Genomic DNA, 17,025 nt, shown 5'->3' with positions numbered 1-17,025 from the left:
AAATGGAGGTGGATGAGATTTTAATTCGTGATGTTCACAGTGTCGAACACTCAGTGTTGAACATGCAGCTTCATATCTGCCCAGAGACAGCTCCTCTGCCACCATCCATCTCTCTCCTCTGACCTTTGACCTCCTCTGCCTCGGCCCTCGGGTTCGGGGGTCAGAGGGCTCGATGCCGGTGGACGTGCCAGCACTGCTGTCAGAAATGTTTGAATCACAGCGAGCCGAAATCAGCAGAGAAAATATTTTCAGCTGTGACTTTTGGCACATTTTTCTTTCTTTGTGTCAAATGGAAAATTTCTGGATCTGAATGTTCTGACTTTTATTAAATGGCAGCTGAATAAATAACAAGTTTCACTCTGCTCAAACGGTTTTCTTTAATGACAGAGATTTTTACCATCATCAAAAAAATTATCTAAATCTGCTTATTTCTCACCATGTTGTTTATTTCCTTTTGCTCCACATTTTTGAAAGAAAAAAAGAAGAAAGGGCAACGTCCAACGAAAGAAGAAAAGACCCCGAAATAGCAAGGTGAGTAAAAGTACAAGAAGATTACCTGAAAATTAGTTAAAAATGAAATAAAGAAATACAAATAAAATAAAAAAGAGAGTTAATAAGAAATAAAAACAAGGAACTGACCTGTAAAAAGTACTATAAAAAATTCTAATAACATAATTCTTAATGCGTAATAATAATAATTATGAATATAATGATTTCGCTGCCTTTTTTCTTTCTTTTTTCCCTTTACATTTTCCACTAGAATTTTAAAAATAATTTTCTGTATTCAGAGTTCAAAGGTTTAAATTCCTGTGAGATGAAGAAAAGTGACGTCTCTCCAGGTTTCAAAGCGTTAAATCACTGAAGCAAACGCCGCTCACAGAGGCGGCAGATCAGAAACCACAAGCAGCCTGCAGTGCTGACAGGTCTGGTTATTATTATTATTGTTATTACTATTGTGGGCGGGGCGTCGGGTTCATAAACACCACAAACATGATTTCAGCCTTCAGTCTGTGGAGGAGGGTGATGATCACCACTCAGCTCTTCCTTTTATTATTAAACCAATAAACTCTCTTTTTACTGACTCTAGTCAACAGATGGAGTTGATGCCCAGCAGAGGGGTACGTATTATTATTATTATTATTATTATTATTATTATTATTGAATTATTATTATCATTATTATTATTATTATTATTATTATTATTATTATTATTATTATTAGTATTATTATTATTATTATTATTATTAGTATTATTATATTGGGTTCTTTTTACATAACATTTGTTATTTGTGCTGTTTCTTTGTAACTTTATTATTGTCTCTCATGTTTTTTAAAATCTGAAAGTTAATAAAAAAGTTTATTATTTTTCTTTCATATTATTATTATCAAAGGTTCCCTTTCTCTCTTTTTCCTCTTTTAAAACTTTTGAACATTTTTTAAAAATATTTTTTTATTTTTAAAACAAAAGTGTAAATATAACAAAGTCACCACCCCCCCGCCCTTTTTAAATTTATTTCTGACAAATTTCAGTTCACCAAAATAGTCCACACATCTCCTTAATGTGAAACATTTTTGATAATATTTATTGAACAGTTCAGATTCTTATTTGAATTGCTAAACACAAATGCAAAAACATTTACATATCTAAGCTATCGTGCAGCCTGTTAATGTAATGCACATTATTATTTAATATAATTATTAATGCAATCATGATATGGAATTTAATATATCATCAAAAATGTTTTTAATATTGATTTTAAAATTATTTCTATTTTGTAACTCTTTTTTTAAAAAAATATTGTTAAGTTAAGGAAACATTTTTTCCTTAACTTTCCCCTAAACCTCCCTTATACTGTATAAACCAAAATGAACAATCAAAAAAATTTCTATTTGTGAACAGTACCGTGCATTTTGTGTGTGACAAATACGTTAAAATACATGATTATTAATGTTACAAATATCATTATTTCTCTCTGCAGTCAGACTCTGATTCTTAATTCAGGCATCGATTTATTGTTTTTTATTCTGATTTATGTGTCTTTGCTTCTCATTGGTCGACCTCGGTCTTGTTCCAGGAGACGGGACTGAACCAGAGCGCTGCAGCGTGTGGTGGGTCACAAATAAATATCCACAACAAAATCCTCGACTTCAGATGATGAAAACACAAACACTTTTCGTTTTTTATGTTTTTATCCTTTTTCCTGTTTTTTTTCAGGTAAACTGGAGGTGTTTGACTGGTGTCCTCCTCAACAGCAGGACCTGAATCTGAGCAGCGGGGGACGAAACAACGCGACACACACTCAGACTACTGCTGTGAGTGTGAGTGTGTGTGTGTGTGTGTGTGTTTAAATTATCCCTTCCAGCCAATATGTTCCCCTTCTAACACAATCAGTGTTAAAATCCAGAGTCTGAGGGGAGCACGCCCCCTGAGCTCTGTGTGTGTGTGTGTGTGTGTGTGTGTGTGTGTGTGTGTGTGTGTGTGTGTGTGTGATGTTGAACATACTAATTTTGCCCTTTCTTCAGTATGTTTGCCATCCGGCACTGTTACAGTGAAAGAAGCTGAAAGCAAAAATCTGCCGTCTGTTTCTCTGAATGTCAAACAGTATGTCTGTACGTGCTGCTGCACAGGGGCGCGTCTGAGGTTTGAGGACACTGAGGGCTCAACCCGGACCTCTGAGGGGGGGGGGTCCTCCTTCCTCCTTTTTGATGATAAATCTCTGTTTTGATATTTTTTCCTTTAATTTTTTTAAAAAGTTTTTTCTCTCTTTTAAAATGTTTTGATTTTTTTTCTTTATTTTTTTGGCAAATTATTTTCTCTTTGATCTTTTGGTGTTTTCCCCAGTTTTTTGGTTTTTGTTTTGCAGTTTTCAAAAACATGAAATTCTTTTTCTTTGAATTTTTGGTGATTTTGTTTTTCTTTTTTTTTTTGGCGTTTCTTTTTTCTTTAAATTTTTTGGCAATTTTTTTTCTACGAAAAGTTTAGACACCAAAATGACACCATTTATCAGCCAGAAACGGTAGATCCAGAAATTATTGTTGATTAATATTTTCTCTGTCCTCCGTCTCTCTGCAGTCGTCCGTCCATCCTCTCGTCCCTCTCCTCCTCTACAGTGACAGACACTTTCCCCCCTCCTCTCCGTACAGCCAGCCAATCAGTGCGTCCGCTGCCCCACAGGCCGACGCCCACTGCGGGACACACCCTTGTTACCACGGCAACAGTATCACCAGGTGAGTTCGTTGAGTTTGCAGATAAATCGTTATGATTTCATTACTTTTAAAAGACTAGTACTGGTACTGCTGTAATACTCCTGAGATCATGAGCACTGGTACTACTAATACCAATACTGCAAACTTCTAGACTGTTACTTCTTTTACAGCAACAATCATAAGTTGCCGACTGATAATTATACTTGATACTCAAAGTATAAGTACTACAGTTCACATTCCTACTGCTATTATGACTACTACTACTATTGCCATTACTTGTAGGCATACTACAACAACTACTACTTCTATTCAATATACTATTTCTACAGCAGCTACTACTACATTATAGTTGAGCCTACTACTTCAACTATAGCTACTATTACAACTACTTCTACCAAAGCTACTTCTACAACTACTGCAGCTACTTCTATTACAGCTACTACTACAGTTACTACCACTTCAATTATAGCTACTATGATTACATCTAAAATATTAATACTACAACTACTACTACAGCTACTATAGCTACCACTACAATTACTTCTATGATAGACTTTACTGCAACCATCACTACTACCACTTTAGCCATTACTACAACTATGACTACAGCTACTATAGCTACTGCAATTACCATGACTACTACCACTGCTTCTACAACTACTACTTCTAACATAGCCTCTACTACAACTACTACTATAACTACTACTACTACTACTACAACTACTACAACAGCTACTGCTACTGTAGTAATAATTAATCATGATAATAGTACTGTTGTGGTAAGTACTGCTACAGTTCTGTTACTAGTACTTCTTCTCTGACCACTTCAACTGCAATTATGACGAGTAATGCCGTGACTTCTACTACAGTACTATTGGTGTACTTCAGCACAGTTACTACCATGAACTGTTGCTGCTGCCGCTTCTACTGCTGTCACAGGTCCAGGTTGTGCCGTACTCGTGCAGTATTTGACGCAGTATTACTGTGTGTGTCTCGGCAGCAGACAGGTGGTGAAGAAGCCTCTGAACGCCTTCATGCTGTACATGAAGGAGACGAGACACAAAGTACTGCAGGAGGGACGAGAGCGAGAGAGCGCCGCCATCAACCGCATCCTTGGACGCAGGGTGAGCCCCGCCCACACCCGATGATGTCACTGTGATGTCATCAGTCAGTTCATGTGGTATTGGCAGCACTACAGTACTACTAATACAACAACTACTGCTGCAATTTCTGCTACTACTCCTTACGACTACAAGTTACTTTCCTCTTCAACTTCTGCTTTGTCTTCGTTGTCTACTGCTGTTTTTTTTTACTTCTTTTGTTTTGTCTTCTGTCCTCTACTTTTACTTTGTCTTCTACTACGATTGTTGCCTTGTCTTTTCTGTCTTCTACTTTAGTTTCAACTCCCTCTTTTGCTTAGTCTTCTTCCTTTGCTTTGTCTTTTTCTACTTTTGCCTCTTCGTCATCAACGAGCCAATAGATTCTCGTACTAGGAATACTACCTCTACTTCAGCTACTACTCCTACTAATAGTGCTACTACTACTACTCCTACTTCATACTAGCCTACTGCTTTTACTACTTGTTGTTTGAACCATACTTGGGAATAAAATTTCGAATACTTTGCGTTTGCCTGACGTAAGTTTGACTTTTGTTTTTAAATGTGTTTTATCGAAGTAAAAACACAAAACTGTGAAGGATAAAAGTATAAAATGTATTTGAGGATGAAGTTTAACCAATAAGGCGTCTCTGTTTCAGTGGAACGCTCTGTCCCGCTCTGAACAGTCCAAATACTACGAACTGGCCCAGAAGGAGCGACTGCTCCACATGCAGCTTTACCCGGGATGGTCCGCCAGAGACAACTATGTACGTACTGTACTGTTCAGTACTGCATTGTACTGTACTGCACTGTACATCCATGACATGTACTGTGTGTGTACTTTAGAAAGTTTTGGTTTCTTCTTCTCTTTTTAGGGTAAAAGGAAGAGGAAAAGGAGCCAGCAGTCCACAGGAAGCTGCACCAGGTCGGGTTAAAAGACAACAAAATAAAAGCCTGCTTTATTTTTAATAGCTGTGTTTGTACTTCAGCTCAGCCAAAGTACAAACACAGGAATACTACTACTTCTGCTACAACATCAACAACAACTACTTTCACTGCTACTTCGACTACTACTATTTCCAGTAGTAGCTCACAACTACCACAATTTTATCATCTACAACAAATACAAGAACTACTACTTCCTACAAAAACTGCTACTACAATTTCTTCTACTTCTACTACTATTATAACGACTACAACTACTACTACTACTACTACGTTCTTCAGATAACTTTTTACATGACCTTTTATTAATTTAAAATAGTAATAATTTTAATTTATTTTAAATAATAATCAGAATATGCAGAGTGACTTAAGTTTAATAAGTAAAAATATATCCCTCAGATATATTATTGAGAAGGAGCATAAAGTAGCATAAAAAAGAAATACTCAAGTACAAGTACCTAAAAACTGTACACCAGCACATTGTTGGAGTAAATGTTCTTATTTTTGATGACTGTTTTTTGAAGTGTAGCTGCGTCCTCTGAGCTCAGAGTAAAATACTTGTATTTTCCTGCAGCTGGACTTTGAGCGCCGGATGAGAGCCCTGAAGAAACAACCTGTGACTCACGCCTTCGTCGTCTTTGTTATAGAAAATGTTGTGAAATTACTGCAGATGAAACTGTATTCTGAGTAAAACTCGTGTCTCAAATCTGAAATAAATTTACGTTCCTCAGTCAGTTTAAGATAATATTGTTCATTTCTCAGTTTTTAGGAAACAAGTTGCTCCACTGTGTACTTGTATCTTTGGGTTTTAATACTACTACTACTGCTACTACTACTACTACTACTACTACTACTAATAATAATAATAATAATAACAATCAATCTTATTTCTAATGCACTTTATCTCAAAGTGCTACAAGATAAATGCATTAGCATAAAAAAATAGATAAAAACAACCAAAACAAAAGTGTATAAAAGTACTGGTCACTAAAAGTCTTTAATTCTGATAAAAGGGAATGTTTTCAGTTCTTTTTCCCCTAAAGCACGGACAGGTATTAAATACTGTTTATGAGTGTGTTGGGTATGTGTGTAATTTGCGTTTTTGTATATATTTGCTCCAAAATAAAATAAAAACATTAATTACTGTTCAAAAAAATGTAATTCATTATAATTAAAATACATCACTATTGATTTTAGTTTTTTTCAGATAATTTCCTTGTTTTTCACTTTTTTTGGGTGCTAATTTTCAGGATTTTTTTTTCTTTTACTAATTAATAAAGTTGCTCAGCCTTTTTCTTAAGTTGTTGGGAGAAATCAGGACAATTAACTCTGGTTTGCAAGATTTAAACACTTGTGAAAAGGCGTCTGAACGCACAAGAGAACGAAGTCACGAAATTCAAAAAAATCAAGTTTGGGCTAAAAATACCTGTTTTGGTGGAACAATGAGACACCGACATTTTATTCTGGTGACATGGCAGGAAATAATGTTTCTGCACTAATAATTTATCTAATTTTTTTATTTGTGATACTCAGAAGAAAACAAAAACATGAGATAACTCCTCATTTTCTGCTGTTTTTCTTTCCAAACATAACAAATTAGATCCTTATTTCGAACATGGCAAATAAAATAAGACAATAAAATAAAAATCAAAGCAAAAACAACAACATCACAATGCCCAACGGACAAATTCAGTAAACAAGCACAAGTATTTCACGTCCGAAAAAAGGAGGGGGAGGAAATAAATACGCATCAACTTATCACGACCACGTCAGCGTCGTCTTTTTTAAAGTCATTCAGCGCTCCAACAGCGACAAGAGGAAACCAACGTTTCACCAACAAGTTTTATTCTCTGCGTGTTTGTGCAGAATCGGAAGTTCAGTAAAACATTCAGGTTTTGGCCACCGATGATTCGGCTCCAAACTGCCTCATAATGAAAACTCTTCCTCGTGCAGGAGTGTGAACGGTAACGCCGGAACGTCTCACAGCTGGTTAAAGTTTACTGGCACTTTTGTGAACTTTTCTGGCACCTGGACCTTCGTTAAACCTTAAATTAGATCTGCACAGAGCCGTTTGTCACGACAGCAAACCTGAATAACACGGAACAAACACGGAGAGGAAACCAACAATAAATGCCAAAAACGGCACAGTCTCAAGATGTTTGATGTTTTTGTCCACAAACTGAGGCGTTTCAAAACTGTCCAGTGAAGAACAACGACCACTTTAGCGTTTATTTGGGATAAAACGCTGAAGACTTGACACATAAATCAGCTGCAAAATAACTCAAGACAGACGAGGCGTGTTTCCATTAACCCCCAAATTTTGCAAATTGAAATTGAAAATATAAAATTTGCCTAATGGAAACACGTCAATTAAGAAAAACTCCATTTACGCTGGCACGAGGTGGCATTTAAGGCGACTGTGAAACGCCATATTTGTCCAAACTGCAGTGGAAATCCTTTTTAGTCTTTTCTAGGTCACATGACGCTGTGAGGTCATGTGACGCTGTGAGGTCATGTGACGCTGTGAGGTCATGTGACACTGTTATTGCATCACATATCTCTGAGAAAGTTTTTAACCCATAATTCCTCTGTGAAATCGTGGACTACATCTCCCAGAAGTCCCTCATACGTGGCCGCTCCCACAAAGTCGTACAACATCACTCAGTGGAAACACAGTCATCTCCACATTGAGTTTTATCGACATTTATCGCTTCAGTTTTGTGCAAATCTGCACTGAACTCGGCTCTCTGAAACCTCCGGAGTGACGTCTGGCTCTGGTGCAACTTGCAAAATCGTTTTCTAAATCTACTAATTTATTGAAATTTGTGTGACATTTCTGGCAAAGTTTCTTTTCTCCAATGTTTTTTAAAAAAAACAAACCAATTTTTTTTTTTAGGGTTTAAAGGGTTAAGCACTTTTTTCACGTCATTTCCTTGTTTTTTTTTCCTACTTTATTTTTATTTATTTATTATGAATTTCAGATCATTTTCCCTGTAATATTTTCACTAAATTGAAAGACATTAGTGGATAACACTGATTTTAAAAAGTTGGAGTGTTTTATCGACTTTTCGAAAACATGGGTTAAATTTCGCACAAATCTTTAAGGGAAACTCGCCGGGTGATGGTGTTTTTAACTCCCTCGCAACAAATAAACAAAGAAAATCCAGTAACACAGAAGTAAAATGGTTTGATTTCGGTGAGTCGTAGAGTCCGACAGTGAAGTGAAACGACATTTTTCACAGATTGCGACTTTTATTCAAAGTAATTTTGGCTCTTTGTCGGAGGTTCGTACCTCCTGATAAATACACACCTGAACTCGTCTCCTCAGACTCGGAGGGAAGCCGAGACATATTTGGGGGATTAAACTCGCCGATAAATAATCTGCAGGCGTTAAACGTCGTTAAACGTCGCGTCTGCTCGTCCTCCGTCCGCAGACAGAGCTGGAAATACTGCCTCACGAAGAAACGGAAGCTCGCCGTCCTCTCCTGCAGGAGTCAGGACGGACGCCGTCTCAGCTCCACTGTCCCTCCTCCCCCCGCCGTCCTCACTCGTCCCTCCCGCCCTCCACCATCCTGTAGCGCTGCCTGCAGGACGACGGCAGCGTTACCGGCCACGAGAACACGATGGGAACCGTCGTCTGGACGTTCTTCTCCAGGAAGTTGAAGATGGGGTTCCACCACGTCCTCAACAGGTAGTTGTTGGGGGCTTGACGCAGCGTCTGAACAGAAATACATTAAAAAATGATACATTAAATTTCTGCAGTTTAAAGATTTGAAACCCCAGGAAACTGGCTGGATTTGTAAAAAAAATGTGAAGAAGGTCTTGAGCAACATTATAAGAAATTATCAAAACAATTAGCAAGAAATTAGAGAAAATACAAGAAAATTTCCTGAAAATAAGCACCCAAAAGCTGAAAAAAATGAAATCTAAATATATAATAAGATAAATAAATAAATAAAAATTTAAAAAGTACAAAACCTGAAAAAAAGCTCAAATAAATAATCCATTCTTTATTTTCTTGTTTATTCAATTTAATTTCCTTTGTTTGCTCATTTAGTAATGTAAAATAAATATAAAAATTTCTTGAGCCATTTTCCTTTTCTTTAATTTTTCTTTCCATTTTTCTTCTTTTCTTTAAATTTTAAGCATTTAAAAAATGGCAACATCAAAAGAAAAAATGTGGTGTATTTCCTTCAAAAATTTTAGCCATTTCTTCTGCAATAATTAACAAAAAACTCTGGTCAATAAATAAATTTGGTCTTTTTTTCTTCTTCATTTTTAGGTGATTTTAAAAGACAAAAGACGTTTTTTTTCTTTAAAACTGAACATTTTTGGTGATTTTTAAATTTCCGACTGTTCTTGAACACATCATGTGTTATTATTCAGGTTGGTTCCAAACTTTTCACAACCGTACGAACCCTGAAGGGCACACTTAACCCTGCTAGTCTGTGTGTGTGTGTGTGTGTGTGTGTGTGTGTGTGTGTGTGTGTGTGTGTGCACCTACGTGTGTGTTGGCCATGGTGTGGTACCACCAGAAGATCCTGGTGGTGGCGAAGTATCCGATCACCACGTCGATGCTGTAGTGCTCGTGAGCGATCAGGATGCAGATGACTCCCGAAGCGCTGAGCAGCCAGCAGAACCAGTGATACCACCACATCCAGCGCGGAGAGTCTGCACGCACGCACACACACACACACACACACACACACACACACACACACACACACACACACACACACACGTCATGACGGGTCAAACAGCAGCACACGGCGAGCTGACAGCGAAGCGGCTGACGGTGACACACACTCACACTCTTTGATGAAGAGGTAGGACAGCGTGCACATGACGGTGTGGCCGCTGTACAGGAAGTCTCCGCACATCAGGTGAGAGCCCGTCAGAGACAAACCTGAACGCCACAAACAAACGAGCAAGAAAACAAACAAACACACCAGAAAAACAACAGTTATTTAGTCGCTTTAGCATTCACGGCCAAACACACTTTACCAAAACATTCCAGGACTTTTCCATGACTTCCATGAAGACCAAACAGTCTCTGAAATGACTATTAATTCTCCTTAAGCATCTTTTTATTACTATCGAACCGTTTTTTAAAATACACATTATTTCAGATGGGGGGAGGCGGTGATGCAAGAAGGGGGAGGCATTTTTTTAAAGAAGAAAACTGTTGGCTTTTCTTTTCTTCCAATTATTTTTGGTAATTTTTAATTTTTCCTTTTTATTTATTTATTGCAATTTTTAAAGAAAAAAGACGACAAAATGCTGGCTATTTTGGCGATTTTTAAAGAACATTTATCTATCTGTTTATTTTTTGTGATTTGTAAGAAAAAAATTTCAAAATGTTTTAAAAGAAAAAAATTGGCAATTTATTTTATAAAACACGCCCTCCAAACTCGCAGGTGTGCAGTCGTTTTCCTTAAAAATCATCCTCGTAAAGAACCGAAAACAAGCTCCGGTCTGGAGCGTGTTATCTGTTTTTGTTCTGTTAGTTACATTAAGAAGGTGGGTGCTTTTATTTTGAAATGTGGCGTGTGACGGTGGCGTGTGGCGGTGGCGTTTGACGGTGGCGTGTGACGGTGGCGTGTGGCGGTGCCGTGTGGCGGTGGCGTGTGACGGTGGCGTGTGACGGTGGCGTGTGGCAGCGGCATGTGACGGTGGCGTGTGACGGTGGCGTGTGGCGGTGGCGTGTGACGGTGGCGTGTGACGGTGGCGTGTGGCAGCGGCATGTGACGGTGGCGTGTGACGGTGGCGTGTGGCGGTGGCGTGTGACGGTGGCGTGTGACGGTGGCGTGTGACGGTGGCGTGTGGCAGCGGCATGTGACGGTGGCGTGTGGCGGTGGCGTGTGACGGGGGCGTGTGACGGTGGCGTGTGGCAGTGGCGTGGGGCGGTGGCGTGTGACGGTGGCGTGTGACGGTGGCGTGTGGCGGTGGCGTGTGACGGTGGCGTGTGACGGTGGCGTGTGACGGTGGCGTGTGGCGGTGGCGTGTGACGGTGGCGTGTGACGGTGGCGTGTGGCGGTGGCGTGTGACGGTGGCGTGTTACCTCCGCCTGAGATGAGCCTCAGAATCCTCCAGATCTTCCCGGTCGAGTCGTTGTAAAGCTGCAGAGACGACAAACGTTTACTTCGCTGTCTGTCAGAAAGCAGCTCAGAGCGCAGTACACCCGAGTACACTGTGTGCAGTAAAAGTACCTTTGGAGCGCAGACCATGTGTTTTCCCGGCACCGGCAGGGTGGTGATGTACATGGTGACGCAGCGGTACATGTACAGCGTCCCGATCAGGAAGAAACAGCGACGGCCGACGATAGCTCTGCAGAGAGAAAAACTTTTACTTTAGAAAATCTGAATTTTATTTTTTTTTGGGTGATTTTTTTTTGTGAGAAAAAAAATTGGGGCAAGAAAAAAATCTTTTTTTGCGAGAATTTTTTTTTTCAGGAGGAAAATAAGGCTCATTTTTAAGTGTTTGTTTTTGTAATACTCATTTTGACCACAAGAGGCTGAAGTGATAATCATCATAATAAGTGTGCAGAACCTGTGCTGCAGGTCAATGTGTACTCAGGACACTGTTTGTAGTACTTTGTCTTCAGTGGGACATTTGGACACATGAAACGTCCCCTGGCGGTGCGCTTCAGCCTCTTGAGTATTACAAAAACAAACAATGAGAAAAATCGTACTCGTACTGCGAGTACTGATACTACAAGCGGCGGCTGACCGTACTTGTGTTTGAGGAAGATCCACTGGACGAGCCAGAGCCCCGTCAGGATCAGCCCGTTGACCTCGGTGACGGTGAACGCCCACGGCACGCGGTCCACGTAGTCGAAGAACTTGTCGGGCAGCGGCGGGCTCACCGACTTGTCCGGCACCCGCTCGTGGACGACGGTGATGATGACGGTGGTGAAGACGAGGTTGAAGAGGGCGTAGAGGAAGGCCACGCCCGTCTTCCACCACTCCTTGGGGAGGCGGTTGGCGCGCTCCTCCGGCACGCTGATCTTGACGTAGTCGCAGTGGCGCCGCAGCCCGCTGCTCAGCGAGTGGATCAGCTGGTTCTGCTTCAGCAGGCTGCTCAGTTTGCTGCCCTCCGCCTTCTTCTTGCCGTCGTGGGCGTCGGCGGGCGTCGGCGCCGAGGAGACGTGGCGTGGAGGGTTGCCGTTGGCGACCCTCGGAGGATGCGTGTCGGGATTCTCTGTGGTCACGTTGACTTCAACGTGCGGGCGGACGTCGTCGTCGCCCTGGATGAGCTCTGACGCCGCCATCGCTCGGCCTGATGGGTCGTTTTTTTTCTGACCAACCAGCCAATCACAGGCTGTTCAGTTTGTGATCGCTGATTGGCTGATGAATCTGATCAATATCAGGCGATCAACTGCAGGCGGCTGATTGGTCGATCAGAACGATTCAAAACCTGAAAAAACAAAAAACATTTTAATTTTCAACACAAAAGTCAAAATCTGAAAAAGGTTTTTTTTTGTTTTATACTTTTTGTTTTCTTTATTTTTTGACTTTCTTGATTTTTCTCTTTATTTAAACTAATTTAATTTTTTCAAATTATTTGTTTATTTTTTCTTTATTTTTACTTTTTTGTTTTCTTGTTTTTAACTTTTGTTTTCTTGCTTAGTTTTGATTTAATCTGTCATTTTCCCACTTTTGATAAAAACAGATGTTTTTCCTGCATTAGTCAGTAAAACTTTAATGACATTTTCTGTTTCTACGCAGCAATAATTACTCAGAATTACTCCGATTTTTAACATCACTCCTAACGTTAAAAAATGATAAGGAGCCAGAGTGAATAAAAAAGCATCAAAACAGAGCTTTTTCATGCCCCCGCACGGGTCACAACAGGCCTTGAGTTATCATTTCTTCTTTTTAAACGTCAGAGAAACATCCAGAAGTGTTTGACTAACCGGAAACATTTCGTTATTTTCATGAAATCAGCTGATCGTTACGTTTCGTCTTCAGTTTGAAGGTGAAATCAGCTGATGGAGACAAACATTCCTGCTTCCTGTTTGATGACGCCGATGTCGTCTGACCCGTTTTCTGCTCCCAAGTCACGTGTGTGTGTCAGCCGCCGTCACAGTAACAGGGTGTGTGTGTGTGTGTGTGTGTGGGTGCGTCTGTTTTGCAGGGCGTGTCTCCCTCAGGTTACTTGCAGTCAAACAGTCAGGTTTCGTTCCCACAGCAGTGTGGTGGTTTGTGTGTGTGTGTGTGTGTGTGTGTGTGTGTGTGTGAGAACCAGGTCATTCACCTGCCTGAACTCGATTAGCTGCACAGATAAAGAAAATTCCTGCCTGCAGTCGAGTTGAGGTGTCGAGGATTTCGGTTCTGAGCTTCATTCAGATTTTTTGTGATTCGGTGACGTTTTTTTGCTCCGAAAAATGAGGCGCTGCCGCTGAAATCGCAGCAGAGGACAGAAGCAGGTGACACAGTGATCAGGAGGTTTCATAAAATGTGACCATCTGAGCGAATACAGGTGTGATCTAACATTTAATAAATAAAAAGAGTTTTTCACAGCAGCTGAAATATAAACGAACTGCATAAAAAGAATCAGCTTAAAATCATTTTTAAAACAGTCCAGTGTTTTTGCTTTCTTCCATCTAAAATGTAGTTTTTTTTCTTTAAAATATTCTGGTGATTTCTTATTTTTATTTTTTACAAATGTTTGGCAATTTCTTTTTCTTTATTTTTTTCTGATGATTTTTTTTACTTTTAAAATGTATTTGGTGATTTCAACATTATTTGGTATTTTCTGTGTTACTGGTGATTTGGGTTTTTTTGCTTTAAATTCTTTTTGGTGATTTCTTTTTTTTAATTGCGATCTGTTGATTTTATGAATGGTGATTTCTTTTAAAAAACATTTTGTTCTGCAGATTTTTTTTTTAAATTGGCATTTCTTTTTCATTAAAATTTTTTGTTGAACTTTTTTCTTTATTTTTTTTCATTTATATTTTATTTTTAAAAAAATGCATTTTCATTCTACTTTTTAAACATTTCTGTTGGGTTTTTTTCCTTTATAATTTTACTGATGATTTTTTAACAAATTTGGGCGTTTTTTTTCCTTTAAAAGTTTTTTGCATTTGTCATCTTTATTATATTTATCTGTTTTCCTTGATGGTCTGAATGAGCCACAAAAACTCGTTGCCTGTCAATTTAAGAAATCAAGTCACTCAAAAGTCAAATATGGATTAAAAATATTTGCTGTTCGTTTGATAAAAACTACAGCGAGCAGCTGAACATTTGAGTTGTGTGATTATTGATGATATAAAACACAGAAACAGACGAGATTTGAGTGAAACTGGGAGTCGTGTCTCCGTCTCCTGTGAAATTCCTCCTCCGCTCACCGACTTCGACAACATTTCACACTCAGGTGAATGTGTGCTAACATTCACTGTGCACACATGTACATGTGTGTGTGTGTGTGTGTAATTATTATTAATAAAAAAATAATAATAATAAATGTAAGAAATCTAGAAATGACTAAATAAAAATGAGAAAATAAAAACAACAATAATAATTAGTAGACATTTTCATATCAAGTTTGTGGTTGAGGCAAAAGCACAATAGTGCACTAAAAATAAATAAATAAATCAAAATAAATTTAAAAAAAGGTATTTTGAGCTGCAGTTATTAATGTCACAATAGCAAAGATGATTTCTCTGCTCATTTAAAGCGTCTGTCCTCTGCTGTGATGTCACATCCTGTTTACGGCCCGCACAATAACAGATATTCACTTTAACGAAGTTAAAACCACGTGAATTAAATTTCCCCCAAATTAGAGCTGATTCACCAACACACACACACACACACACACACACACACACACACAGAGAGAGAGAGAGCTGTAGCACACACTCCTCGTCCTGTCCCACCTCCATCATCCATACTTTTATTTTTAATAATTAAGTATCAGACCTCTTGATGTAGTATTTTTATCCAAAGATATTTAATTTAAAATCACGAAAATTAGAAGCTTGAACAAATAAATGTTTTAATAAAAACAGAATAAATCGAAAATCATCAAAAGTTGCCAAATAACTAACTGGTTTCACCAGGAAATAAAAATGCCAAAAATACTCAAAAAGGCATTTTTAAAATTTGTGAGTTTAAATTTCTGTAGGTAATCAATTAACAAATCTAATAATTGGCGAGAACACCAATTATTTAAACACATTAATGTGTCAACAACTAAAATACAATAATGTTACGAACTGATATTTTTCTGAAATGAACCGTTCTGCTTTTTGTACTTTAAGTTCATTTTCATGCTTAAATCTTTTGTACTTTTACTGAAGTAAATTCTGAGCGCAGGACTTGTATTTGTAACAAAGTATTTTTATGTGTGGTGTGAATATTTACTGAAGTAAAAGTACTGTTTTCACCGTAGTTAAGAGGCTGAAAACTGTTTAACATTTTAACCATTTCAGTAACTTTTGACCGCGTTCAGCTGTGAAATAACACGTTATTTCACGTCATTTCCGCAGAAACATGCTGAAAGTTGAGTTCATCTCTCAAATAAACAGCTGCGGAGTTTCGGAGCTCGTGCTTCATTTTGACTCGAGCTCACCGACAGAAACAGGAACTGAGGACTCACCTGTCTGACGGAGTTTGGCGCCTTTCTGACTTTTTTTTAACGTTAACCGGTAAAATCTGCTGCTCACACTGAAAATAAAATCAGACTGACCTTCAGACTGCAGAGTTTCTCCTCCTCAGAGCTCCAAACGGCTCCTTTTAGTCCAAAAAACCTCTCCTCCTCCTCCTGCTGCTGCTCCTGCTGCTCCTGCACTTTGCGCGCCCTCCTCATTCACCGAGGGCGCGCGCCCCGCGTCCGCGCTGTCCACATAAGGAGCGGCCTCTTCCGGTGACGCGCCCGCTGACTCACCTCCGGAGCCGACGGCCGAAACTCACCTGAGCTCGGCAAAACTCGGTATTTTCCGTAAAAGGGCGGACGATCAGAGAAATAAGGCCGTTTTCTTAAAGATAAGTCAACATGAGAGTTAATTATAAATGAAAATATTGTGATTAATATTATTGACTTATTTATTATTATGAATACTATTTAAATCTCTTTCTCTATTCATTTCGCTGCTCTTGCTTGATTTATTTGTACTCTGTCCTTCTTATGTCCTGTTCTTACCATCTTATCACATTTTGATTTATTCACTTGTTCATTTATCTTATTAATCTGTTTTTATATCATCAAATCTTTGTTTTATCTTCCACTGATGTGGCGTCTCGTTCGATAACCTCTTATTATTTTTTATCTTATTTTATTGCATTTATTTTTATATGTTCAAAAAACTCTAAATATGTGCATTATTCTTGTTTTTGCAGACATATTTTGTTCTCGTCTTTTTGCTCGGCAGTCCTTCACCTTTCTCTGTTTGTTGATGTTTATCTTTATTATTCCCTGAGTTCCCGCCTTTGCTTTGTCTGTCAAAGCACAAATAAACTTATTATAACTATCATTATTTACTGAGTTGGTGCTCATTTTAAGATATTTTTATTGTATTTTTTGAATAATGTGCTGCTAAGTTTTGGGCCATTTCTTGTTAAATTGTTCATCGTCTTCTTTCCGTGTTTTTGAAAGAAATCAAGTTTAGTGTTTGTCAGCGGTTGTAGTGCCGGTTCTCTTCCACCAGAGGGGGCTGAAACTCCAGACACCTCAACCACACACACACACACACACACACACACACACACGCACTCACACTCACACACACACACACACACACTCACACTCACACACACACACACACACACACACTCAC

At 38.8% G+C, this 17,025-nt stretch overlaps 2 protein-coding genes across 3 annotated transcripts; one reads left to right on the top strand and one right to left on the bottom strand.

Annotated features, from left to right (window-relative positions):
- Window positions 1–224: 224 nt before the first annotated feature.
- LOC121965457 (transcription factor 7-like) lies at window positions 225–6,611 on the top strand. The gene is made up of 8 exons (XM_088073556.1): window positions 225–1,118; window positions 2,076–2,109; window positions 2,216–2,313; window positions 3,074–3,228; window positions 4,208–4,331; window positions 4,964–5,071; window positions 5,180–5,229; window positions 5,824–6,611. Exons 1-8 carry the CDS (start codon window positions 1,095–1,097, stop codon window positions 5,843–5,845), a joined length of 615 nt encoding a protein of 204 aa, XP_087929682.1. The 5' UTR covers window positions 225–1,094; the 3' UTR covers window positions 5,846–6,611.
- Window positions 6,612–7,739: 1,128 nt separating this feature from the next.
- Window positions 7,740–16,091, bottom strand: LOC121962107 (phosphatidylcholine:ceramide cholinephosphotransferase 2-like). 2 transcript variants are annotated; one of them, XM_042512302.2, is made up of 7 exons: window positions 15,939–16,091; window positions 11,984–12,665; window positions 11,459–11,576; window positions 11,311–11,368; window positions 10,060–10,155; window positions 9,754–9,920; window positions 7,740–8,967 (listed from the first exon to the last, which is right to left on the bottom strand). In XM_042512302.2, exons 2-7 carry the CDS (start codon window positions 12,517–12,519, stop codon window positions 8,794–8,796), a joined length of 1,149 nt encoding a protein of 382 aa, XP_042368236.1. In that variant the 5' UTR covers window positions 12,520–12,665; window positions 15,939–16,091; the 3' UTR covers window positions 7,740–8,793. The 2 variants fall into 2 exon arrangements, with proteins under 2 accessions (XP_042368236.1, XP_087929602.1); XM_088073476.1 differs by having other exon boundaries at window positions 15,849–15,953.
- Between the last annotated feature and the right edge of the window lie 934 nt (window positions 16,092–17,025).

Source organism: Plectropomus leopardus, chromosome 23 (assembly GCF_026936395.1).
Source record: "Plectropomus leopardus strain MGB_pleo_1.0 chromosome 23, ASM2693639v1, whole genome shotgun sequence".
In the NCBI taxonomy this organism is placed as follows: domain Eukaryota; kingdom Metazoa; phylum Chordata; class Actinopteri; order Perciformes; family Serranidae; genus Plectropomus; species Plectropomus leopardus.
This window is presented reverse-complemented; position numbering and strand designations above follow the sequence as displayed.